This window comes from Oncorhynchus kisutch, linkage group LG18, assembly GCF_002021735.2.
Source record: "Oncorhynchus kisutch isolate 150728-3 linkage group LG18, Okis_V2, whole genome shotgun sequence".
Classification (NCBI taxonomy): domain Eukaryota; kingdom Metazoa; phylum Chordata; class Actinopteri; order Salmoniformes; family Salmonidae; genus Oncorhynchus; species Oncorhynchus kisutch.
In genome coordinates, this window is record NC_034191.2 from 25103249 (window position 1) to 25128764 (window position 25516).

At 44.3% G+C, this 25516-nt stretch overlaps 2 protein-coding genes across 6 annotated transcripts; one reads left to right on the forward strand and one right to left on the reverse strand.

The window, feature by feature from the left end:
- The first annotated feature begins 688 nt into the window (after nucleotides 1-688).
- On the forward strand, nucleotides 689-20825 carry LOC109909191 (clathrin heavy chain 1-like). Of its 5 annotated transcripts, XM_031795595.1 has the most exons (34): nucleotides 730-1221; nucleotides 2052-2259; nucleotides 2639-2641; nucleotides 5653-5921; nucleotides 6201-6362; nucleotides 6468-6581; nucleotides 6712-6885; nucleotides 7648-7845; nucleotides 8022-8222; nucleotides 8472-8624; nucleotides 8762-8884; nucleotides 9083-9220; nucleotides 9319-9483; nucleotides 9733-9913; nucleotides 10058-10221; nucleotides 10354-10479; nucleotides 10606-10748; nucleotides 10978-11212; nucleotides 11326-11448; nucleotides 12029-12174; nucleotides 12329-12512; nucleotides 12656-12848; nucleotides 13530-13687; nucleotides 13802-14074; nucleotides 14236-14403; nucleotides 14569-14718; nucleotides 14907-15038; nucleotides 15159-15269; nucleotides 15903-16073; nucleotides 16297-16518; nucleotides 17017-17037; nucleotides 19171-19208; nucleotides 19291-19366; nucleotides 19534-20821. In XM_031795595.1, the coding sequence occupies exons 1-33, from the start codon at nucleotides 1180-1182 to the stop codon at nucleotides 19319-19321; spliced, it is 4920 nt and encodes a 1639-aa protein (XP_031651455.1). In that variant the 5' UTR covers nucleotides 730-1179; the 3' UTR covers nucleotides 19322-19366; nucleotides 19534-20821. The 5 variants fall into 5 exon arrangements, with proteins under 5 accessions (XP_031651452.1, XP_031651455.1, XP_031651451.1 ...); XM_031795591.1 differs by lacking the exon at nucleotides 19171-19208 and having other exon boundaries at nucleotides 732-1221; XM_031795592.1 differs by lacking the exons at nucleotides 2639-2641; nucleotides 19171-19208 and having other exon boundaries at nucleotides 689-1221.
- On the reverse strand, nucleotides 19775-25489 carry cfap45 (cilia and flagella associated protein 45). Its single transcript, XM_031795597.1, has 12 exons — nucleotides 25289-25489; nucleotides 25034-25147; nucleotides 24583-24725; nucleotides 24219-24363; nucleotides 23898-24068; nucleotides 23532-23710; nucleotides 23218-23347; nucleotides 22851-22997; nucleotides 22490-22603; nucleotides 22179-22372; nucleotides 21660-21884; nucleotides 19775-21428 (listed from the first exon to the last, which is right to left on the reverse strand). Exons 1-12 carry the CDS (start codon nucleotides 25289-25291, stop codon nucleotides 21353-21355), a joined length of 1641 nt encoding a protein of 546 aa, XP_031651457.1. The 5' UTR covers nucleotides 25292-25489; the 3' UTR covers nucleotides 19775-21352.
- Nucleotides 25490-25516: the final 27 nt, after the last annotated feature.

The following is a 25516-nucleotide window of genomic DNA, read 5'->3' on the forward strand; positions in this document are numbered from 1 at the left end:
GCTCAAATGCATTTATGAACATTTTGAATAATTAAGAAAGTATGTATTAATTTTGAAACTGTATTTCAATATGACTCAACAGGATAGGGCTTGGGGGTTTAAGAACGTTTTTCTGGTTGATGTTCATTCTAGAGTGCTGGATCAAACTGTTTTTGCTATTAACGTGGGATGCTTGGGAAACCCAACTAAAACGTTGGGATCATGGTTAGATCTATGGTTAGGGTAGGATCCCACTTTGCATTTACTGGGATCAAATTGGCTATCCACAAAATTATACAATAATTCAGAAAGGATCTGCATGGGACAGTACTACAGGACATTATGGACAGTAGCATGCATGTCAGGTGCTGTTCTATGTTTCGAATTTATTTAATGACAAATCAGTCATTCTAGAGCTGAGACCCTGTGACAGACAGGATATTGAAACATCAACGCAGAGGGGGCGTTCAAAATCAGCTGCCTGTCTGAAGCGTGATTAATCTGGAACTGATGTAAAAGAGCGAATGACGTGACAAAAATTGGAACTCATTGTAAAATAAGAGTCAATAAGTGTTTGGCCAATTATACACATTAAAGTGTGTTTTTGACCGTTCCATGTCGAAAGCAAATATGAAATCGCAGATGGAACGATCAATTTGGGATGTCCTTCCCAAGATATCCCCAGCTGCTTCCGGATTGAGAACATTCTGACAAAACTGGTGGCAAATGAAGATGTTTTACTCAGGCCGTTTAACTCTGAAAATGTTTCACAATTCCGGTTTACTTAAGGGGTGGTTCTCAATCAGAGAGCAGCTTGGTCTTGTCGGTTTAGTTCATTGACCGTATAAACAAAACACTTGGAGTGGGATATCTCGCTTCCTCTTCCATCTCTGATTCTGAGTCGTTTCCGCCGCCATTGCAGGTTTGGACTGAGATCAGTGCTAAAGCCACTGCCATCCATTCAGGCAGTGGAGAAAACGCACAAACATCCGGCGGCTACACTTGACATACGATTTTGGAATCACGACTAAGAAAATATACAAAATAACACATTGATTGGACGTAAAGATTCACTGTCTCTGACTAAGATTTAAGAATCAGTGAGTGAGGAGGTCGTAGCTAGCACAGTGCTAACCTAGCCAGCTATCGTAGCTGCTTAGCTAGAATTTCAGGACACCGTAAAAGCAAAGAAAACCCGCAATGGCACAAATACTACCTATCCGCTTCCAGGAGCACCTGCAGGTATGAAAACAATATAGTTAAATACTAGTCGTGACCAGGTAGCGTAGCTATCGCGCTACACACCTCCAGATTTTTCTCGACTGCTTGATGATTTTCGCTAACTGTAGCTAGCTGTCCAACACCTGCAGCGAAATGAATGACCTCTCTTCCACCGTTGCCATGCAATGTTAACCTGCTAGCGAAAAGACTACCACCGTGTGTCAGCTAGCTAGTTAACTTTAGGGTTGCCATCAAACGTAACGTTAACAAACTGCTTTCGTATGACCGCTACTATTTGTATTGGCCTGTTAACTCAAACATATTTAATGGCTAGCTACGATGAACGATGTTTCTGCGTGACAGTCCATTCAATAACCGCTAGATGTATTTATCTATGTCTGACACTGATCTTAGATTACCTTGGACCTTCATTCAGGTAAGGCAGGTGTTGAGTTAAATTGGCTTAATCAACAGACAGTAGTTCCATGCTGGTCAAAACAGCACAGCTAGCTAGTTAGTACTAGTATTATTTATTTGGATATAACTAGTTATATGGCTATAGGATGATAAAAGGGTCATGTGTTTGAGTCTTTATAAATGGCTAACTACATCACGAATCATCAACATAACATCTTAATCAATGAGCCTGTGCATGGGCCTTGAGGCCAGTTAGCCCACTGAACTAAAGCTACGGCATTAGTTCCAGGACAGGAGCCAACACGTTCAGGTCTCAGACAAGATTACTCACTCATCATGCAAGCATTGTTCACAGAGCCACCTCTGCAACACAGTCACGCTAGCAATTGTTTTTTCAATAAACCATTCAAAAAATGTAATTATATTTCCTTTAGCTCCAGAACCTGGGGATCAACCCAGCTAACATTGGATTCAGCACCCTGACTATGGAGTCTGATAAGTTCATCTGTATAAGAGAGAAGGTGGGCGAGCAGGCACAGGTGGTCATCATTGATATGGCCGACCCCAACACTCCCATCCGTAGACCCATCTCTGCAGATAGCGCCATCATGAACCCTGCTAGCAAAGTTATTGCCCTCAAAGGTAAGTACTTCCACTTACCCCACCCCCTGAACTGTTTCCTTTGACTCAATGTACAGAGGCTGTGTTTTTAACAATTGAATTCACCCAAACTAAGTGGTAACTACAACTTTGATTGCTGTTGACCATCATTTCCCTGTGTGTTGCTGTCTTAATGTTTGTCAGCAAGTTATTGATCTAGACCTGTCATATTCTGCTTTGCGCGTTAATGACCATATACAGGCCTGTAGTAAAACTGCTTGTAATTTGCAATTTATAGTCCAATTTGAAATAAAGTAACTCCATTGTACAATGATAAAATTGTCATACAATCATGAATGCTTGTCTATTTTTGCTTGTTTTTGCTCTTTTTGTTTCTTAATGCTTTCTTAAATGTTTGCAGACGGTGAGTTGGATTTTATATATCATGAGTTGTGGAAGTTGTAATCATGTTTGCACTGTGTTGGAATGTCTGTCCAGTACTGTGTATGTACTGTTTACATAGGAAGGAGTGTTAGAAAGTAGAATGGAAGCACAAGGGGGATGATTTAAAGAGCGGGAGAATATAGGATAAATGACAAACAGAATATGGAAATACAAGGAAGTTCATCAAGACCTCTAGGGTAGAGGAAAAAAATCCCTGATGTAAAACTACTGTGAGTATGCCATGTGCACCTTTTTATATCGACAAGTCCCCATTATGGCACATTGCACACTACTGTCTCAATGGCCTAGAGATCAAGGCTTGCACAGGCTGAGACGGTGAAATATTCCTCTGAAGCAAGATCCTTGGGATAACTTTTGATAATTTGTTATTCATGCACCTATTATAACTATATCCAGTTTGAGAGCTGGTCTTGGCCTATAGGCCGAAGTAGTCATGGTTTGCATGATTTTGTCAGTGCGTCCTTGACTGCAGTGTAAGAGAGAGACTTGCATTCAGAGACCAAATGTATTGCAGATCCTGCATATTATTAGACTACAGGAAAATCAGATATTCAATGCAATATTTATTTCAATGCTAGACTATGGTAGCCAAATTCATTTGTATTTTTGTGTTGATTGATTAATGTTGATTTGACACCCCACCCCTGTATATTGGTCTTTATGTAGCCTGTAATGTATTATATTTTAATGGTTTACTTGTCAGGCAAGATAACTGATCAAATGTGTCATATCTCTGCATTAGATGGGCTAACCTGTTGTTTTTATATATTTTCAATGGTATTATGTGATAACTATAGCAGCTTCATCATAGGCTACAGCCACAAGAAATGAATGACTAGGAAACTCTTTCATTGCTCCAATAATAAGCCTGAAATTAAATTGGTGTCAGTCGGTGCATCCCAAGACACTTCTCGTACCTCATCACATCTGTTTGTGCTTTGGTCTTGCGTTAATCTGCATTCAGACCCAACCCAAATTCCTTCATTCATCTCAGGATTAATAGTGGGTTAGGAATCCTGTATAGCTGCTTGAACTTCAGATTCACACCCCTGAAGATGACTTATGACTAAGCAGATACGTTAGAACTTGAGTAGAAGGGCCTTATACAGTCTCTGGCTTTTGTTAAAGCCTGAATTCAAAATTGATTTAAAAAATGTGTTGATACCCCATAATTACAAAGTGAAAACATGTTTTTAGAAATGCTTCCAAATGATTGAAAATAAAATACTGAAATCTAATTTACAAGTATTCACACCCCTTTGCTGTAACACTCGAAATTGAGCTCGGGTGCATCCAACTTATTTTGATCTTCTTTGATGTCACTACAACTTGATTGGAGTCCACTTTTGGCAAATTCAATTGTTTTGGCATGATTTAGAAAGAAACACACCTGTGTATGTAAGGTCCCACAGTTGACAGTGCATGTCAGAGCAGAAACTATATCATGAAGTCTGAGAGAATTGCGATGAGGAATATATCTGGGGAAGGGTATAAAACAATTTCTAGAATGTTTAAAGTTTCCAAGAGCACAGTGGTCTCCATCATTGGGAAATTGAAAAAATATGGAACTACCCACACTGCCTAGAGCTGGCCGTCTGAGGTACCGGGAAAGAAGGACCTTGGTCGGGGAGGTGACTAAGAACCCAATGACCACTCTGACAGAACTACATAGTTCCTTGGCTGAGATGTCCTTCTGGCAGCTTCTCACAAGTCTACAGCACTTCACCAATCTAGGCTTTAAGGGAGTGTGGCCGGACAGAAGCCACTCCTGAGAAAAACGCACATGACCTCACGCCTGGAGTTTGCAAAAAGGCACGCGAAAGACAGAACATAAGGCAAAAGATTCTGTGGTCTAATGAGATACTCTGGCCTGAATGCAGAGCGCTATGTCTGGAGAAAACCAGGCACAGCTCATCACCTGTCTAACACCATCCCTACCTGAATGAAGCATGGTGGTGGCAGCATCATGCTATTGGGATGCTTTTCAGCGGACTGGGAGACTGGTAAAGGGGGAACAATGAATGAAGCAAAATACAGGCAAGTCCTTGATGAGAACCTGCTTCAGAGTACAAATGACTTTAGACTTGTGACAGGATTTCTGTTCCAACAGGACAATGACCCCAAGCATACAACCAAAGCAATGCTGGAATGGCTTCAGAACACGAATGTAAAAGGTCTTGAGTGGCCCAGCCAATGCCCAGACTTGAATCCCATCGAAACTCTGTGGAAAGACTTGACTTCACTGCTGATCCCCATCTAACTTAACAGCTTGAGAAAATCTGCAAGGAAGAATGGGAGAAAATCCAGATGTCCAAAGCTGATAGACATACCCAAGACTACTCAAAGCTGTAATTGCTGCCAAAGGCACTTATACAAAGTATTGACTCAGGAGTGTGAATGCTTATGTAAAAGAGACATTTCTGTATTTCACTTTCAGTAAATTTGCAACATTTCAATAACCCATGTTTTCACTTCGTTATTATGTGGTGTTGTGCGTAGATGGTTGATAAATCTATTTAACCCATTTTGAATTATTCAGGTTGTATCACAACAAAATGTTGGAATAAGTCATGGGGTACTTGTTTGTAAGTTGTCAATTCACCCAGTCCCAAGAGGTTGTTGCTTATTAGCCTCATCTGGATTGGTCAGAGTCTTCTGCCTTTTTGTATAGAGTGTTTTCATAACTGAATGCAGATCTGACCATGTTATTGGTTGTCCGCTGTGGTCTTGCTTTCTACATTGCAAGTGCTGTTTTGTATGGTCATTTAGTGGTGCTCGCACCGACCCATGACTACCAATATTTCTAAATCAAGCTGAATTTGCTATTACAGTATTTTAATTTTCCCTATAGTCTAATGTTTGTGTGTGGGGATTAGTAGTTGACATTAGTTAGTGGTGATGGTGTTTATTTATTTTATTTAACTAGGCAAGTGCTATATCATCATACCTTTTTTCTGTATGAATTTTCAGCTGCAAAAACCCTCCAGATTTTCAACATTGAGATGAAGAGCAAAATGAAGGCTCACACCATGACTGATGATGTCACTTTCTGGAAGTGGATCTCCCTCAACACTGTAGCACTTGTCACAGACAACGCCGTCTACCATTGGAGCATGGAGGGAGACTCCCAGCCAGCCAAAGTCTTTGACCGACACTCCAGCCTTGCAGGCTGTCAAATCATCAACTACCGCACCGACGCCAAACAGAAATGGCTGCTTCTCATTGGGATTTCAGCACAGGTACTGAAATAGAAGGAATTATATTGTATTTCTGGTTGACACTAGCTGTAATCTACTGTAAAGTGACTTGCATTTTTTTAAATTAATCAGTTAATCCTTGTGAGTGTCCACTCTTCTGTACAGCAATACACTGACCTGATAGAGGCTAATCTCTTGCTTTTTAACCCTATTGACGCTTGAACGTTGTCATGAAATGTTCTGCCCTGAAGGCTTATTTACCACTGGAAAAGACTGCTGTAAGACATTCTCTTATACAGTCTGTGTTTTCCCTGATTTGAGCAAAACCGTGTGGTGGGAGCCATGCAGCTGTACTCTGTGGACAGGAAGGTGTCCCAGCCCATTGAGGGCCACGCCGCAGGCTTTGCCCAGTTCAAAATGGAGGGCAACACAGAGGAATCCACACTGTTCTGCTTCGCTGTCCGAGGCCAAGCTGGAGGAAAGGTAGAACTCTCAGCATGGACATGGAGTAGTCAGCAAGTGCTGTAATTTAATGGGGGGGGGGGGACGGGAGATGTTTTTCTTCTGAATATGTTTTTGCTTTTCTAGTTACACATAATTGAAGTGGGGACCCCACCAACAGGCAATCAGCCGTTTCCAAAGAAGGCAGTGGACGTGTTCTTCCCTCCTGAGGCCCAGAATGACTTCCCTGTAGCTATGCAGGTACTGGAACCACTTCACGGTAGACTGACAAGCACTCATACCTATTCCATACAGACATGCAGGGCCTCAGCATTAATACCCGCTATGATACATCTACTGAAGCCGTGTGTCCCTGCTCTCTGTCCTCTAGATCAGCTCTAAGCAGGATGTTGTCTTTCTCATCACCAAATATGGCTACATCCACCTGTATGACCTGGAGACTGGCACCTGTATTTACATGAACAGGATCAGCGGGGAGACCATCTTTGTTACAGCCCCACATGAACCAACCGCTGGCATCATTGGAGTCAACAGGAAAGGACAGGTAAGTCTCCACTGGGTAGCCAGGAGTGAAGGGGAGTGTGTTAGTCCTTTTATCGGGAGTAACCAAATACCAGTGAGCTGATCAATGAGTTTCCTATCCAAAACACGCACAACCATTAAATATTCAGGAGGATGGAAAGCTGATCCATGTCTGTAGAGCCCACTGCTCCAGCTCTCCTCAGAAATCACAAATACTATACCTGTGTGATGGCTTGAGAGTCCCATTTATTAAACAGTGTGTGTTAGAAATTGTGTGGCAGTGTGCTTTTGTCTCTTAAGAGTATGATTGATGTGTGTGTCACTAGGTGACCTTGGCTGAGGGAAGCCTCAGCAGTGAGCACCATGTGAAACACAGTTGGAAGTCCCCTCAGGCGTCCTAATCTCCTTAAAGCTCCTGGCTCGCTAACCCTCCAAGTCTGCTGCTCCTTTACATCTTTATGTATCATACATACATGCACACACCACACACACACACACCACACACACAGACACCACACACACACACACTGCTCCATGGGGATGGCCATCTGTGTACTTAATGAATCTACCAAGCCTAATTCACAAATACCATTCTCTATTCCAGCAGCAATTTTTTTTTTTACACAGTCAATTCAATTTGGAATACATATGAGTTTAACAAAGGAATGATGTACCAATTTTGTTACAATTGTCTCCACTTATAAACTAATGTAATAGTACACATCTTCATGTCTGTATAGGAGTGGACTCTAACCCTGTCTGTGTGTTAATGCGTTTTGTCCAGGTGTTGTCCGTGTGTGTGGAGGAGGAGAACATCATCCCCTACATCACCAACGTGCTCCAGAACCCAGACCTGGCCCTGCGTATGGCTGTGCGCAACAACCTGGCCGGGGCCGAGGAGCTGTTCGCCCGCAAGTTCAACACCCTGTTCGCTGCAGGGAACTTTTCTGAGGCTGCCAAGGTGGCCGCCAATGCTCCCAAGGTACTGCCAATGCACCAAAACACCCGAACAATGACATAATCGTTATCTGTGGGATGATATTTTGTCTGCAAAACACATTTCTGTCTTGTGGATGTTTTCTTTTCTCTACTCGTTCTGTCTTTTATCGTTATCACACTTTTTTAAATGTCATTTTTCGCACCTTTCCTCCTCCCCAGGGTATCCTGCGTACCCCAGACACCATCCGTAAATTCCAGAGTGTGCCAGCCCAGCCGGGCCAGACCTCTCCCCTGCTGCAGTACTTTGGCATCCTGCTGGACCAGGGCCAGCTCAACAAGTTTGAGTCCCTGGAGCTGTGCAGGCCCGTCTTACAGCAGGGGCGCAAGCAGCTGCTGGAGAAATGGCTGAAAGAGGACAAGGCAAGGAAACCATAGTTATCATAATAACTGATACTATAGCTTTGTTCACTGTTAAGTGCGCATGTTCAACATTGAGCTTTACAGTTTTATGTTCCAATTATGTGTTGCTCAACATTTAGCACTGGTCTGTTCAAATATGCCTGTAACTATTGGGCTGGCTAGGACTCGGTTAGAAACAGTGTTGGTTAGGAATTCACAGCTTGTTGTGAGTTGTCTCAATGAATGAACATTGCATGTATTCTTTTACAGCTGGAGTGTTCTGAGGAGCTGGGGGACCTGGTGAAGTCAGTGGACCCCACTCTGGCCCTCAGCGTCTACCTCAGGGCCAACGTGCCCAACAAGGTCATCCAGTGCTTCGCTGAGACCGGACAGTTCCAGAAAATTGTCCTCTACGCCAAAAAGGTTAGTGGTGTTTCTATTTTTATCTACTAGACCTGTCCAATATAACATTTTGACTTGACACAAAATGGACTTCTGTAATATGGTCAAATTAGATTGTGTTCAACTATATGTATATGTTTTCCGTATTTTCACTCTAGGTGGGCTACACCCCAGACTGGATGTTCCTGCTGAGGAACGTGATGAGAATCAGTCCAGAACAAGGCCTGCAGTTCTCCCAGATGCTGGTGCAGGACGAGGAGCCGCTGGCTGACATCACACAGGTCAGAGGGCAAAGGGCCAAACGTCTTCCCCACCTCAAGAATTCATTTATCGTCCCATTTCTTTTTAGATTTAAATTTGCTGAATGGAAAAAAACCTGGTTCATTGCTTTTCTGTGAGGTGGCTGTATCAAATGATGGCTGTATACAGTAACATGAATGATGTGTGGTAGCTGATGTATTGGCTGTCTCCCTGTTCAGATCGTTGACGTGTTTATGGAGTATAACCTGATCCAGCAGTGTACCTCCTTCCTCCTGGATGCCCTGAAGAACAACAGGCCTGCTGAGGGGCCTCTGCAGACACGCCTGCTGGAGATGAATCTGGTCCACGCCCCACAGGTAAACATGCATATCACACCCACAGCAATTTTATGTTTTTTGTTCCACTGACTCGTAGACTCTATTTGAAATGAATGCTGTTTTTTTCCCCACTTCAGGTGGCTGATGCCATCCTGGGCAACCAGATGTTCACCCACTACGACCGTGCCCACGTTGCCCAGCTGTGTGAGAAGGCTGGCCTGCTGCAGAGGGCTCTGGAGCATTACACCGACCTGTACGACATCAAGCGGGCTGTGGTGCACACACACCTGCTCAACCCTGAGGTATAGGACTCTATTTAACACACAATCACACACTGCATGGAATAGAATGTCCTTGACCAGAATGTTCATAGTCTTGGAGAGCGGTGTGTGTGCGCTTGTTGTTTTTTGCTCTTAAGAAATGCAACCTTGACTAATGTGTGCATCTTCTGTCTGTGCACTGACTCTGTGTGTGTATATATATATATATATATATATATATATATATATATATATATATATATATATATATATATTGACTCTGTCCTACAGTGGCTGGTGAACTTCTTTGGCTCCCTGTCAGTGGAGGACTCTCTGGAGTGTCTTCGGGCCATGCTGTCGGCCAACATCCGTCAGAACCTGCAGATCTGTGTCCAGGTGGCCTCTAAGTACCACGAGCAGCTCTCCACCAACTCCCTCACCGAGCTCTTTGAGTCCTTCAAGAGCTTCGAAGGTAAGCAGACCATACACCTGACGCAAACCACCTAGTCTTGTCCTCACCTGCGTGGAACATGGTCATGAGTGTCTCAACAACCACAGTTGTTCTTCCTTTCGCTCGATCTGTATAGGGACTAAGTTCTGTCTCTGTTCATTCCAGGTCTGTTCTACTTCCTGGGTTCCATCGTTAACTTCAGCCAGGACCCAGAGGTCCACTTCAAGTACATCCAGGCCGCCTGTAAGACGGGACAGATCAAAGAGGTGGAGAGGATCTGCAGAGAGAGCAACTGCTACGACCCCGAACGAGTCAAGAACTTCCTCAAGGTAAGGGAGAAAAGGAGGCATACTGCAACATGACATCACAGCTCCGCATACTTCAATCTTTAATTACCCTGAAAGCCAGGTCTGGATGTTAGTTTGATTCTGTGAGCTGATATGAATCTTGCCTCTTCACAGGAAGCTAAGCTGACTGATCAGCTCCCCCTGATCATCGTGTGTGACCGCTTCGACTTTGTCCACGACCTGGTCCTCTACTTGTACCGCAACACCCTGCAGAAATACATTGAGATCTATGTGCAGAAGGTATACAACCTCCTATTAACCTGTGTAGGACTTTACAGCTTCTTTATTCACACGGAATTAAAAGGTCACTACCATTGTATGATTTATAAATGTTCTGTAACTAAAATATATATTTGTGTATGTCAGGTGAACCCCAGCCGTCTGCCGGTGGTGATTGGAGGGCTGCTGGATGTGGACTGTGCTGAGGATGTGATAAAGAACCTGATCCTGGTGGTGAAAGGACAGTTCTCCACTGATGAACTGGTGGCTGAGGTGGAGAAGAGGAACAGGTAAGGAGCATGGGGACATGATTTGTCTCAGCCCAAACCGGCTTTATATTAAAGGGGCCTGTCTTGCGAGGGCTTGTTTTTGTCACCAACTGCAGCTGTAGTGCATTTAATTGTGACATTACTTCTGAAAGAGAAAGTAGGATGAAGTGGTGCTGTTTGACCCAGTTAAAAGTGGAAATATGTTTATGAGCGCCTGAAAATTGAAAATGTATCTGTGTGTTGTCTCCAGACTGAAGCTGCTCCTACCCTGGCTGGAGGCCCGTATCCACGATGGCTGTGAGGAGCCAGCTACCCACAATGCCCTGGCCAAGATCTACATCGACAGCAACAACAACCCAGAGCGCTTCCTGCGTGAGAACACCTTCTATGACAGCCGCGTGGTGGGCAAGTACTGTGAGAAGAGGGACCCCCACCTGGCCTGCGTGGCCTACGAGAGAGGACAGTGTGACCAGGAGCTCATTAATGTGAGTGGGGAAATAATAAATAAGTTTTAACTTGACTAGTACATTGAAATGGTAATTTAGCAGTGTTTGCATATGTTTGGCCTCATACTGATCATCTTACATTTCCTGTAAAGGTGTGCAATGAGAACTCTCTGTTCAAGAGTCTGTCTCGCTACCTGGTTCGCCGTAAAGACCCTGAGCTGTGGGCCAGTGTGCTGCTGGAGAGTAACCCATTCAGAAGACCCCTCATCGACCAGGTATGGACCTGTTAGAAATGCAAACATCGGGGCTCCCGAGTGGCGCAGTGGTCTAAGGCACTGCATCGCAGTGCCACTAGAGATTCTGGGTTCGAGTCCAGGCTCAGCCAGCTGCGACTGGGAGATCCATGGGGCGGCGCACAATTTGGCCCAGCTTCGTCCGGGTTTGGCCTGGGATGGTGCTGGGATGCCCTTGTCCCATCGCACACTAGCGACTCCAGTGGCGGGCCGTGCACAGTGCATGCTGACACAGTTGCCAGGTGTACAGTGTTTCCTCCTACACATTGGTGTGGCTGGCTTCCGGGTTGGGTTGTGTTTCGGAGGAATCACGACCTTCGCCTCTCCCGAGTCCGTACGGGAGTTGCAGTGATGAGACAAGACTGTAACTACCAATTGGATACCACAAAATTGGGGCGAGAGCATAATCCTCACGAAAACCATTGTCCCAACCCCACCCACACTTTCCTCATATTTCTCATGATGGTTAAATTGTTATTTGGGACCCATTTTGGCTCCAAGTGGCTATATTTCCTCCATTCTGGAGTAATGATTGATGTTGATTATGTCTCTATCTTTTCAGGTTGTTCAGACTGCCCTGTCTGAGACCCAGGACCCAGAGGAGGTTTCAGTCACTGTCAAGGCCTTCATGACTGCAGACCTCCCCAACGAACTCATTGAGCTGCTGGAGAAGATCGTTCTGGATAACTCAGTCTTCAGTGAACACAGGTACTAGAGCTACTGAAGCTCTACTATCTGTGCTCACTGGCAGACTGAGCTGTCCATTGTGTGTCTGCTCTTTCAATACTGGGAAGCTTTGGAATGTTCAACTTTTGTTTTACTTTGTCAATGCTGAGCAGAATTCATCTGTGTTTTTATTCAGAAACCTTCAGAACCTGCTGATTCTAACAGCCATCAAGGCAGACCGTACCCGTGTAATGGAGTACATCAACCGCCTGGACAACTACGATGCCCCTGACATCGCTAACATCGCCATCAGCAACGAGCTCTTTGAGGAGGCATTCGCCATCTTCAGGAAGTTTGACGTCAACACCTCTGCCGTGCAGGTCAGTGGTCAAGTCTTTTGCTCTGGGAAATGGACCATTGACCGAACAGTTGCCGGTTCAATTCACATTGTGGACAATGCTACTGTTCTGCTTGAATTCTACAGATCAGAGGTGAACTTGACAATTTTTCTCTATGTTTTTAGGTTCTGATTGAGCACATTGGGAACCTGGACCGGGCCTATGAGTTTGCTGAGCGCTGCAATGAGCCTCCAGTGTGGAGCCAGCTAGCCAAGGCTCAGCTCCAGAAGGGTCTGGTGAAGGAGGCCATCGACTCCTACATCAAGGCTGACGACCCCTCTGCCTACATGGAGGTGGGCCAAGCTGCAGCCCAGAGCGGTAAGAGACAACATTGCTCCACGTAATGTCCAGCATACGAGCAACAACATTTTTCAATGTAGGCTTACCATTTGAGGTGAAGCTATTCACATGCTGTATCTAAATGGGGGTAACGTAGTCTGGGTACCAGTCTCTGGTTCCACTCTTTGTGTCATATGCCAAATAGACTGGCCTTTCTCCAATCTCAACGTTCAGTATGCTGCTGAATTTCTGGCGATGTTGCTCATTGGTTGTAGGAAATCATTCATATTTCCCATGACAACATATGGAGCCTCGAAACAAACATTTAGCTGTTAGCTAGGAAAGTTTTATTTTGAGGCATAAAATCAAAGCTAAGATGTCTTGTGGCTGGAATTGCAGTATGTTTTTAGTTTGAGAATTTTGGTGTGAGCTAAACTTTTGACCAACTGGTTTAGTCTGGAGAAACAAAATGGTTGCCGAGCAACCAGACACCAACACAATCTGAGAGAGAAAAAAGGTGGTAGTTTCAATATTTGCGTAAGGATAGCTGTGAGGGTTATCGAATCACGATCAAATCATGATTCAAATGATAGAATGTTCAGAATTTGAAGAAAGACCCGTATCTGGCAAATGACAGAGTACAAGGAGTAGAATGTAATGGCTGAACAGATGGCAACCAGGCGAGGGGAAAAGGGCTTAGTGTTCCCCTACTATCCTCAGGTAACTGGGAGGACCTAGTGAAGTTCCTTCAGATGGCCCGTAAGAAGTCCCGTGAGTCCTACGTGGAGACCGAGCTCATCTTCGCCCTGGCCAAGACCAACCGCCTGGCTGAACTGGAGGAGTTCATCAATGGACCCAACAACGCCCACATCCAACAGGTACTCTCCAAACACGATATACACACTGCCACACACACAGGTTTACCTGACACATCCCTCTCCATCACTGCTGACCAGTATCATACGTTTTCTTATTGTCTTTCTCTGTATTAGGTGGGTGACAGGTGTTATGATGAGAGGATGTATGATGCGGCTAAGCTGCTCTACAACAATGTGTCCAACTTCGGGCGGCTAGCGTCCACCCTGGTCCACCTGGGAGAGTATCAGGCCGCCGTGGACGGAGCCCGCAAGGCCAACAGCACCCGCACCTGGAAAGAGGTGTGCTTTGCCTGTGTGGATGGGAAAGAGTTCCGCCTGGCCCAGATGTGTGGCCTGCACATCGTTGTCCATGCTGATGAACTGGAGGAGCTCATCAATTACTACCAGGTAAGGTACTACCATTTGGTTCAATTACTACCAATAGTCACTCTCATAGCAATTGCCTTATCCAGGCAAGAGTTTTTAACCCCATCATACCACAGCATATGACAAATGTGTTTTTAATGGTCCTGTGTTGATTGAAGATCCATGGTTGTGTTTGTCTCTAGGACCGTGCTTACTTTGAGGAGCTGATCACCATGCTGGAGGCAGCCCTGGGCCTGGAGCGGGCTCACATGGGCATGTTCACCGAGTTGGCCATCCTCTACTCCAAGTTCAAACCCCAGAAGATGAGGGAGCACCTGGAGCTCTTCTGGTCCAGAGTCAACATTCCAAAGGTGGGAGAGGAAGAACACTGCCAGATAGATGTCTATATGCAAGGGGATTCAAATGATCTGCATAGTCTTCCTATTTTATTTGTTCATTTGTGTGTGAGAGATTCAGTGACTATCTCAGAGTGCTGTTTTGGGGTGGGTGAAGATAATGTTAATGCGTGTCTGCAGGTCCTGAGGGCTGCAGAGCAGGCCCACCTGTGGGCGGAGCTGGTCTTCCTCTATGACAAGTATGAGGAGTTTGACAATGCCATCATCACCATGATGAGCCACCCCTCCGATGCCTGGAAGGAAGGACAGTTCAAAGACATCGTCACCAAGGTAACTGACTGACTGCAACAACAGCCAATCTCAGCATTGACTGGATCTCATGTTTTAGATTTGCAAACATTTCGTGTTTGTCACTCAAGGTTAAGATGTATTCCATGGTCATTGTATTAGACCAAGTATTTGTCACTGAATAGAAATCCACATCCTGCAGCTGACTGTATGATGCTTTGTCGTACTAGGTGGCCAATGTGGAGTTATACTACAAGGCTATCCAGTTCTACCTGGAGTTCAAACCATTGTTACTGAATGACCTGCTCATAGTGTTATCACCACGACTCGACCACACCCGCGCTGTCAACTTCTTCATGAAGGTACTGGGACGCTACTGTGTCCATACTTGATAGCTTTCAATCTCTTGTATGTCAATATTTGGCATTCAGAATGACCTGCTTGACTGTCCACTGACTGAACTTTTCTCTGTCCACCTCCAGACCAAGCAGCTGTCACTGGTCAAGCCGTACCTGCGGTCAGTGCAGAACCACAACAACAAGGGTGTCAACGAAGCACTTAACAACCTCTTCATCACAGAGGAAGACTATGCGGTACTAAGATCTTTTAACATACAGTGGCAAGAAAAAGTACAGTTGAAGTTGGAAGTTTACACACTTAGGTTGGAGTCATTTAAAACTAGTTTTTCAACCACTCCACAAATTTCTTAATAACAAACTATAGTTTTGGCAAGTCGGTTAGGACATCTACTTTGCGCATGACACAAGTCATTTTTCCAACAATTGTTTTCAGACAGATTATTTCACAATTCCAGTGGTTCATAAGTTTATATACACTAAGTTGACTGTGCCTTTGAACAGCTTGGAAAATTCCAGAAAATGTCATGGCTTTAGAAGCTTCTGATGAGCTAATTGACATAATTTGAGTCAATTAGAGGTGTACCTGTGGATTTATTTTAAGGCCTACCTTCAAACTCAGTGCCTCTGCTTGACATCATGGGAAAATATAGACCTCCACAAGTCTGGTTCATTCTTGGGAGCAATTTCCAAACGCCTAAAAGTACCACGTTCATCTGTACAAACAATAGTTTGCAAATATAAACACCATGAGACCACGCAGCCATCATACCGCTCGAGAAGGAGACTCGTTCTGTCTCCTAGAGATGAACGTACATTGGTGCGAAATGCAAATGACTTTCTCTCTTGTTACTACTCTGTCCTGTCCAGGCCCTGCGTGCCTCCATCGATGCCTACGACAATTTTGACAACATCACCCTGGCCCAGGGCCTGGAGAAGCACGAGCTGATTGAGTTCAGGAGGATCGCTGCCTACCTCTTCAAAGGCAACAACCGCTGGAAGCAGAGCGTGGAACTCTGCAAGAAGGACAAACTCTACAAGGTCCAGCTTCTCCAAATTTATATTAACTCATATTTTGTCTACAGACCAGTGACCATCAGCTCACACAGATACCCATGCTGCTGTTGTTTTTGTCAAATATATGGGTCATATCATTGCTTTTAGATATGTCACTGTCTGAATTCTCTCCCCTTGTGTCTCCCCTGTTTTGGTGTGCCTGTCTGTGGTGTTTTGGTGTGCCTGTCTGTGGTGTTTTGGTGTGTAGGACGCCATGCAGTATGCGTCTGAGTCAAAAGACGTGGAGCTGGCTGAGGAGTTGTTGGCCTGGTTCCTGGAGGAGGATAAGAAGGAGTGCTTTGCCGCCTGCCTCTTCACCTGCTACGACCTGCTGAGGCCTGACGTAGTGCTGGAGACGGCCTGGAGGCACAACATCATGGACTTCTCCATGCCCTACTTCATCCAGGTCATGAGGGAGTACCTCTCCAAGGTGGGTTAGGTTGGCCACTCCTCGGGTGGCAGTTCACCTCATACGGTATTTTATACATGACCTAAACCCTTACCAGACTATCAGTGTCTCCAGTGAAAAGTAGGTACTGTTAACATGGTGATGCAATTTCACCTTCTTTTAGGAGATTTTAAACAACCGCAACTTCAGCCGATCTTATCCTGTTCTGTTTATCTCGATCATGATACCGGTAATCATGTTTCTTTTTGATTTTATCTCTGCTACTTTTCCATACAAATAATCAGAAACAAGTCTGCTGATTTATAAAATATATCTGATAAATCTTGTAATTCTAACTTAAAAGTACCACATCAACAATTGTACTAGAGCTTGTATCAAAAGTGGCTCATTTCCATCTCTCGCTGTGATTTTTCTTCTGTTTTCTTTGTTGATCTGATGATTCCACATTTGTTCTCTCTGTTGGGGGAGAGTTTCAGTGGTTTTTTTCTCCTTAAGTTGCCTCTCTGAATTCCCTTTCAGGTTGATGCGATTAAGGAAAAGGTGAAAGTCCAGTCCATTTCCAGTCATTCTTTTTGACCCCCTGTAGTCTGTAGTTTGGAGGAGTAAAACTAGAGGAAACTGCATGAGTCTGTCCCCTCCCCATGTCACTGCTGCTTCTGACTCCACACCTTGACTAGACAACCCACCCAGAGTCGTCTGGAGTGGGGCTCTCCCACCCTGCCTTTGGTGAGATGCTGGGGTTTGGAATGGCTCTGTTAGCTATTGCTCTTTGTTCCAGGGTTGAATCAGTGACTGACCAATCAGGATTCAGGAACTCATTCACCCCAGCAACACCCAAACAGAGGGATGTTTAGTTCCATTCTTTCGAGGCTGTCCACATAAACCAGCAAACTCAGTAACTGTCCAGGAACAGGAAAGGGTAACCTACTGTAGCCAGACAATCCTCTCCCTTAAACCTGTAGATACTAATGAAAAACTACCACTGTCTGTAATATCACTGAGCTGCTGTTGGCTTGAGTCTGAGAATCTGTACCACTTGCCATTTAGTGATCAACCTTGGTAGGGTAATGAGGTTTGATTTGTACTGAAATGTATGTTAAAACAGCCCTGGGACCACATTTGAATTGTTCAATGTTGTCCTTATAGTGAAGTTATGTAGCCTCACATTTGGCTATGCACAGCTGTAGACTGCTGTAAAGTGGGAGTGTAGAACATACTCTGTATGGAAATTGATGAAGTGACCATTCTTTCAGAGTTCCTTCTTATATAACTGTTTATGGAATTAACTCTCAAAGTAAAAAAATTGAACTTTGTAATGTTAAATATCCTGCTCCTGAGTGGCGCAGTGGTCTAAGGCACTGCATCTCGGTGCAAGAGGCATCACTACAGTCCCTGGTTCGGATCCAGGCTGAATCACATCCGGCTGTGATTGGGAGCCCCAACGGGGCGGCGCACAATTGGCCCAGCGTCTTCTGGGTTTGCCCGGGGTAGGCCGTCATTGTAAATTAATTGTTCTTAACTGACTTGCCTAGTTAAATAAATTTTAAATAAAATAAAAATTGGAACACGTATGTAGATGTTTTTTGTATGTTATTATAATTTTGTTCCTTTGATTTGTTATTAGTTGCATTGTAGTTTCTTTGCTATTCCAGAACTTAAGTGTGGGGTACTGTGTGTGCTTAGGGTGTGGAACGCGTGTTACAAACTTGTAGTGTGTTCAGGGCAAGCATGCATTTCACCCTCCATAGCATTTGCAGCACTTTGGACAGGCTAGGAGACATCGTTGTTGGCTGTGCCTGCTTCGCGACGCCTTGACTGGCCGTACAAACCATCCTCTCACTCCCCCCACTGTGGCTCTCTGCCTCTCATGCACTCTTCTAAACAGACAAATGAACCTAACTGCCGCTTCAGCATGTCTCTTTCCCCTTCAATGAGCCTACAGCCTGTTTACCTGTATCTTAAAACAACGTACTGACTTTGTTTTGCCAGATAGCAAGTATGTAGAGAACTGAACCCTACGTTGTGATCTGACAGAAGTAACTGTCTCAAGTTGCCTTATTATGGTTTTCCAGAAGTGATATTGTGAATTTTCAGGATGAATAGGTTGTTTCACTTACATTCAAGACGCTGCTCGCTTTTTCTTGTGAATTGTCAGTCTTATCTTGTCTTACAATTCCTGCTCTGAGCTGCTTAACAACTTATCAAGAGGACCGACAGGATAAAGATTTGCCATATTTGCTGGTCGACAATTTAATGTAAATATAATCTTACCATTTAGAGCTTTTTTTTATTGTGGTTTCCAGTTGATTCGTTGGATCTGTTCATGGCAGGGAAAGTTTTCTTGTTAGCATTTGTGGTAGTGCTTGTAATCCCTGGTAGTTCAGTTTCTGTGACATTGGACCATATTAGAGCTGTTGAAATGGGTTTGGTTCTCTACATACAGTCCAGACACATGGAAATAGATTAATCTGGTGGCTGGATGGTGGGACCATTGTTTTTGTTTAGGCCTAGCTGTGTGTCTAATCTGAAGTTAGACTTATTTACAACCCTAATGCTTCTCAAGATTGGTAGCTAGTGACAATGCCTGATAACAAAAAAAACTCCCACACCCGTAGCATGGCCTGCCTCTTGCAGCCTGTTTTAATCTTGACTTTATTCGTCTCTGCCTGTCAGGAATGGTCCCATCGGCTAGCCAGTGAAATAACCCAGAGGTCAGTTATAAGGGCGTCTCATTAGAGCTCCCCTTGCTGGTTGTGTCTGGTTAACATGCTCACTTCTCTGCTTGCCTCTCAGGTCGACAAGCTTGACGCCTCAGAGTCACTAAGGAAACAGGAGGAGCAGAACACCGAGTCCCAGCCCATTGTTTATGGTACGACGACCTCTACATAACCCTGCCCCTCTATTGGTTGAATATGTTAAACGGGGGCCTATTATGCTTTGTAGTTTTAGCACCTAGGCAATGTTAACCCTTTAGAGTGTGTTTGTATTAGCAGTTTTGGCATGATCTCATGCTAGTGTCCTCTGTTTGTGTTGCAGGCACGCCCCAGCTCATGCTCACTTCAGGCCCTGGTCAGGCTGTGCCCCCCCAGCCTGGCTACGGAGGTTACGGCTACCCAGCAGCACCCGCTGGTTACGGCCAGCCTCCCCAGCCTGGCTTTGGCTATGGCATGTGAATGCCCACCCCAACCCCTAAGTCATCTGTTTCTCTCCTTATGTTCCTCACCAGCCTACCATGCTCTTCTACTCACAGAATAGACAAACATCAAGCAAACCTGTGCTCATTCAATTATTTTTATTCTGTTCTCCCTTAACTGCAATGAATGACTTTTTTATTTGTATTGTTTTTGAACAGAAATTTGACTACTTTTTTTCTTGGTTTTCCACATTCCATATTTATGACTACTGAACACTTCCTTTAATGATTTTTTTTAACAGGATTATGTTATGTATTTAAGTGGACCTTAGAAAGAAGCAGTTAGCCATTTTGAAGTAGTTGGAACATCTGATTTGCACTGTTGTGAGAAGAAACTAATAGAAACCCTTAATTTTGATGTACTGAACGTGTGAACAGTTTACATTGTCTATTGTCTGTATAATGCATTTCATTATTGTATATTCTGAAAAAAGGTTACATAATATTTGAACATATATTGCCACTTCAATGACTATAGCTAGCAACACTAAGTAACAATAGTATATTCTGCACAGGCGTGTAGCTTTATGGAGTTTTAAATGCATAGACGTATGTATCTGAGTGTGTGTGTGTTCTAATGATCTAAATAAGAATTTGAATCCCCCTCGGCCTATACTGGCTCTCCAGTCAACCCCAGTAGATGTTAGTCCTCCTTTGTTGACTCAGTGTGTTTTTAATCTAGGTGACCTGTTTTGCTGTGTACAGTGCTTGTGTGTGAGACTGTGTCTGTGTATATGCAGGGGCGATCGAAGGCTGACTGCAGACCCGTACATGTGTATTTACTCATCACCCTCCTTGTGCTGAGGTCTGTGTATGCCAGGTGTTGTGGTGTTCTAGGTCACCATATTTTTGTGTGTACATAAGAAGGATCATTTAAAAAAAAGTGGCGATCCTACTCATCGTCCTCCACAGCGCTGTCCCGTTTGGTTCGGTCAGTGCGATTGGCTCTGAGAACAAATAGAGGAATTGGAGGACGGGCTCCTTTTGGTGTCCTAATGTCAACTTGTTTAGATCAGTAACACTCCTGTAGGTTATGTATTTCAATGGTTATTATGAAGAATTAGATCTCAGTACTACAGCATAGTGATTTGTTGAGAATGGGTCTGAAATAAAAGCCTGTATTTACCTTGATGTATTCCCAAAGTGCTTTTGAGCTGTGTGTGTAAAGTGTCATCCTAATCTCTGAACATACCTTTCTATTATCATGCATATTAACAATAAACATTGTCATAAAAGCCATGCTGAAAGGGACATTTAAAATACTAAATAAAAATGATATCCTGTAGATAAAATAATATTGGGTCCTGTATGACTGGAATCTGTTAGGCACAGTCCAATTAATTGATCTAACAAAAAAACAGTATACATTTTAAAATCACATTTAAGTCAATATATTAACAATACATTTTTATTTTCTCGGTTGTTGAATAGTTAATGTGCACTAAAGGTCACGCCTACAGTACAATTATAAATATTCATATTTGTAATAGTCATCTTTATTCAAATGATCTAATGATCACTAACACAAAGGTGCTGCACTAGATTTATACCCTGTACTAATTATTTTCTCTACCCTGTCAAAGTGTGATGGCAGTGCCAATTTATCTCTATTGTGAAATCTTTGATAAAGATCAGGGTTTGTGTTGCAGTCTGTCAGTCAGGCTAGTGAGCCAGAGCAGGGAGAGCATGCACCCTTCTCTCCACTTCATTGCAATACTTCTCTGGAAGTCCAGCAGCCCTACAAGTAAAATGAACAAACATGAATTACAAAACTAAACCTGACCATCCCCCCAAAAACACTTGGTTTACACACAGTGCTGTTGCTTTCACGTAATATCCTCTCAGTTCCCCTCAATTCTACGTACCACTTTGTCCCTTTACATAGTTAGTCCCCACCCAGTCCCTGTACATAGTTAGTCCCCACCCAGTCCCTGTACATAGTTAGTCCCTACCCAGTCCCTGTACTTACTTGAGCTCCCTGAGCTTCTTCTCCTTGATCTCATCAAGGCGGATGCGGCGATGGCGGGCCTCCTCGTCCAGCCGGTCTCCCTCTTTGTAGACCTCCCTGCGCAGGGCGATGGCCTGCATCTCCCGCTCCCTCACCTGCTGGCGCACCCCGTCAGCGTGACGCAACACCTTGATCCTGTGTTTCTCCTCCTTGTCCTTCTCCTTACAGATGGAAACCTGCTGGGCCCTGGGGTGAGAAAAAAAACTGTCTGTAAAACGCAACTGCTAATACAGAGACCTTTACTAACATTTTAAAGTCTGGTTGTCCAAGGCATAGCATAGTGTTATGCTCTGATTTATGAAACCGCCTATAATACAAGTACAGTTATCGGGTTAGTACAGTAGTAACTACCCACTGGGCACAGATCAATTCAACATCTATTCCACGTTGGTACAACGTAATTGCATTGATACGACGTGGAAACAACGTCACTGAGCAGTGTATGCTCAGTGGGTACATCTACATTGTGTCATGGTGTACCTCAAAACCCTGTCAAACTCAGCCCTCTCTCGCCCAGCCTCGATGGATAGGAGGTGCTCCTTATGTGTGACCTGCTCCAAGCGAGCTGCCTTCAACCTCTCCTCAACATCCACCTTCTTCTTGAGCTGCTCCTTCTCTTTTCTCCTCCAATCTCTCTCTGCTCCCTCCTGGTTCCTCCTGGCTCGAAGCTCATCCTTACAGTCATACACAAAACCACTGTAACCATTCCTCCATACCTTTTATGATCAATTACGACAACAACAGGTCAGTGTGAGCCACTGTAAAACAAATGGAAATTTGGTGCTACTCACCTGCTCTGCCTTGTGGTCTTTTTCTCTCTCCTGTAGGGCTCGCAGTCTGGCCACGTCCTTCTCCTTCTCTCTCTTGATGCGTCTCTGTTCAGCCTCGTACTCAGCCTCCCGCTCCTGTAGGGGTCACACAAAAGTATATTTGGCTGCGTTAACACGGGCATTCTAATTCAGATTTTTTTCTCTAATTATTGGTAAAAGAACTGATCTGATTGCTCATAATACCAATTTGTGGAAAAATATTACACTTAGGCTGCCAGTGTAAACGCAAAAAACATGTAAACACCTTTTTTGCCCTTTTGCTTTCTAACCCAAAACAAGAAGGCCAAACCTATAATAAAGTCCATAATGGAGTAACTCTTACCATTTTCTTGTGGGTGTACTCCATAGCCCGGAGGTCGGCCAGTCTCTCCTCCTCTTTGTTGCGCTCCTTGGCCAGCAGGCTGTCCTCGTTGATACGGAGGATCTCCTGCTGCAGACGCTGCTGCTCCTCCTTCTTCCTCTCCAGAGCCTGGGAGACACACCACACCATTCTGTTATTTATTATTCCTTATGCCTAACTGCATTAAGATTCATTCATTAATGATATTCATTAGTTGCAAGAGTACAAACAGATCTGGGACCAGGCTAATTCATGAGGAATTTCTAACTGAAATTCAAAGTGGTAATACATTACCCTGACGATAAAACTGTTGTACTGCACAAGAAGACTTGTCTCTAACTAATAATACCTCCAGCTCCTCCATCTGCATCTTCTCCAGGTTCTCCAGCATCTGCTGGCCCTCCTGCTCCTTCATCTCATTCTGCAACATCCTGTCCTCCAGACGCTCCTCAATCTGGTTTATAATCAGCTGCTTTCCCCTATAGACACACACAGGGAAGACAGCTGAGGCATTACAGTTTGGAAGAGATGTAGTGTATTTGCTTTTAAATGGGCCATTGTGTGTGTGTGTGTGTGTGTGTGTGTGTGTGTGTGTGTGTGTGTGTGTGTGTGTGTGTGTGTGTGTGTGTGTGTGTGTGTGTGTGTGAGCGTGTGTGTCCTCACTGGATCCTCTGGTGTTTGCGCAGCTCGTCGATCTGCTCCTGGGCCTCCAGGGCTCTCCTGCGGTCCACCTCCATCATGGCATCCAGACGCCGCTCCTCCTCCTGTAGCTCAGCCAGGATCTGCTGCCTCTCCAGTATCTGGGCATCCCTCACCGCGTGGCACCGGGCACCCAGGATCAACTGGCCACAACAAAAGGGTACCATACACGACACAAACAAGGACACGAAGATGGAAGAGTCTGGATAGGGCATGGGTATAATAACTGGGGAAAAGTGTGATATTGCAGTGATGTTGGGACTGAAGTTGAGATAAAACAAATAAAAAGAGTAGCGAAGAGAGAGTGAACGGTTGATTCTCTTGCTGTACCTCATTGAGTTTCTTGACCTCGTCCTCCTGCTCCATCCTCATGGCGTTGGCCCTCTCCAGCAGATACTGAGCTCTTTCCTTGGCCTCGGCCTCCAGTTCACTTAGGCCCTGGTTCTTCTGACGAGACAGGTCAGCCTGGCGGATATGGGCCTTCCTATCCTCAGCAGCATCCTGGTCAAGAAAAACAGCAACATTGGAACAGTGCAAAGGTTAGTTTGGGTATAATGCTGTAGCTGGGACCCTGTACTGCCAGTTTGTCACCCAGCTTTCATGTGGTAAAGGTTGCTTACAAATTCATCAGGTACATTTGTCCTTTCTCACCATAGCTGCTTCTCTCTCCCTCCTCTGGGATTCCAACGTGAACTCCCGCTCCTCCTTGGTTGAAACCAGAGAAGCTGTTGCGATCCGCTCAATATCAGTTGGGCGGAGGATGACAGACAACCCAGACGGATCCTTACTTGGGATCCTGGAAAAATTCTGTAATTCACCACCACTTGTAAAATGTGATTGTGGGATATGTTTATTGGTGCAATGTAGGTTTATGGAACTGGATGGCATTCTCTTTTATAATGAGTAAACAGTAATAAACACTGCCAAGTGTAGTACTGTTATTTTCACAAAGCATTAGACTTGATGATCACATCAAGTAAACGAATGAGAAGTTGAGGTATTGACTGATACTTGCTTCAGGTCTCGGATGAGGTCCTTTGTGATGATGCGAACTGTCTCTAGGTTCTGAGTCTTCTGACTTGGAGCAGACCTGGACTGGCCCCTGGGTCCGAACCGGCCACCCCTCTCAGTGTCCTTGACATTGCAGGCTGACAGAGCCTTGAGTAAGAAAATCCAACATACATTTACACCAATTCTCTATCTCACACACACACACACACACACACACACACACACGTACATACATACATACATACATACATACATACATACATACATACATACATACATACATACATACATACATACATACATACATACATACATACATACATACATACATACATACGTACGTACATACATACATACATATGTACATACACAGACCTTGCACAGTTCAATTGTCACATCTTATTGCTATGTGTTTATCCAATGCAGATCAAAGAAATGGCTGACATAAGGCCCACCTGTTTTGGGGTTCCAAAGAGGCTCTCATCCACATGAGACGTGAGTGCACGGGTGCGATAGCGACGTGAACGGGAGCTACCAGAGAGCCTAGATGAAGACCCTATACTCTGCGGCTGCGACAAAGTCAACAGTGTTGGTACTGGTAGAGTTATACAGTAATTGAAAGTGTGTACAGACCAGAAAATAATTATGACTTTTATGAATGTCATTTTTATGTCAAGCAAGATTGTGGGCCTGTCTCTGATTCTACTTACCATGATGATCGTCAAAAATAGTCCACTATCATCAACCAAAATTAATAACAGCTAAAATAATGACAGGAAAGTCACCATTATAATAACACAACGAATATCCAAGGTTAGGAAGCACCTAGTTAGCTATTTTTCGTTCTTAATTATGGGAGAAGTGCTTGGCATATCCCTGAAAATGAGATGTTCTGTTGTTGTGTATCCATGGAAACCCTGATCTTAAAATGGAAGAGT

What these genes read in the sequence shown, in the direction of transcription:
- cfap45 (XM_031795597.1), bottom strand. An exon ending in GGGAGAGAGAAGCAGCTATG is followed by an intron (nt 24,069 to 24,218) that starts GTGAGAAAGGAC and finishes TTTCTTGACCAG; the next exon opens with GATGCTGCTGAGGATAGGAA. An exon ending in GAGTTTGACAGGGTTTTGAG is followed by an intron (nt 21,885 to 22,178) that starts GTACACCATGAC and finishes TTCTCACCCCAG; the next exon opens with GGCCCAGCAGGTTTCCATCT.
- LOC109909191 (XM_031795591.1), top strand. Translation starts at nt 1,180, where the DNA reads ATGGCACAAATACTACCTATCCGCTTCCAGGAGCACCTGCAG. An exon ending in TCATTGGGATTTCAGCACAG is followed by an intron (nt 5,922 to 6,200) that starts GTACTGAAATAG and finishes CCCTGATTTGAG; the next exon opens with CAAAACCGTGTGGTGGGAGC. An exon ending in ACAACGCCCACATCCAACAG is followed by an intron (nt 13,688 to 13,801) that starts GTACTCTCCAAA and finishes TCTCTGTATTAG; the next exon opens with GTGGGTGACAGGTGTTATGA.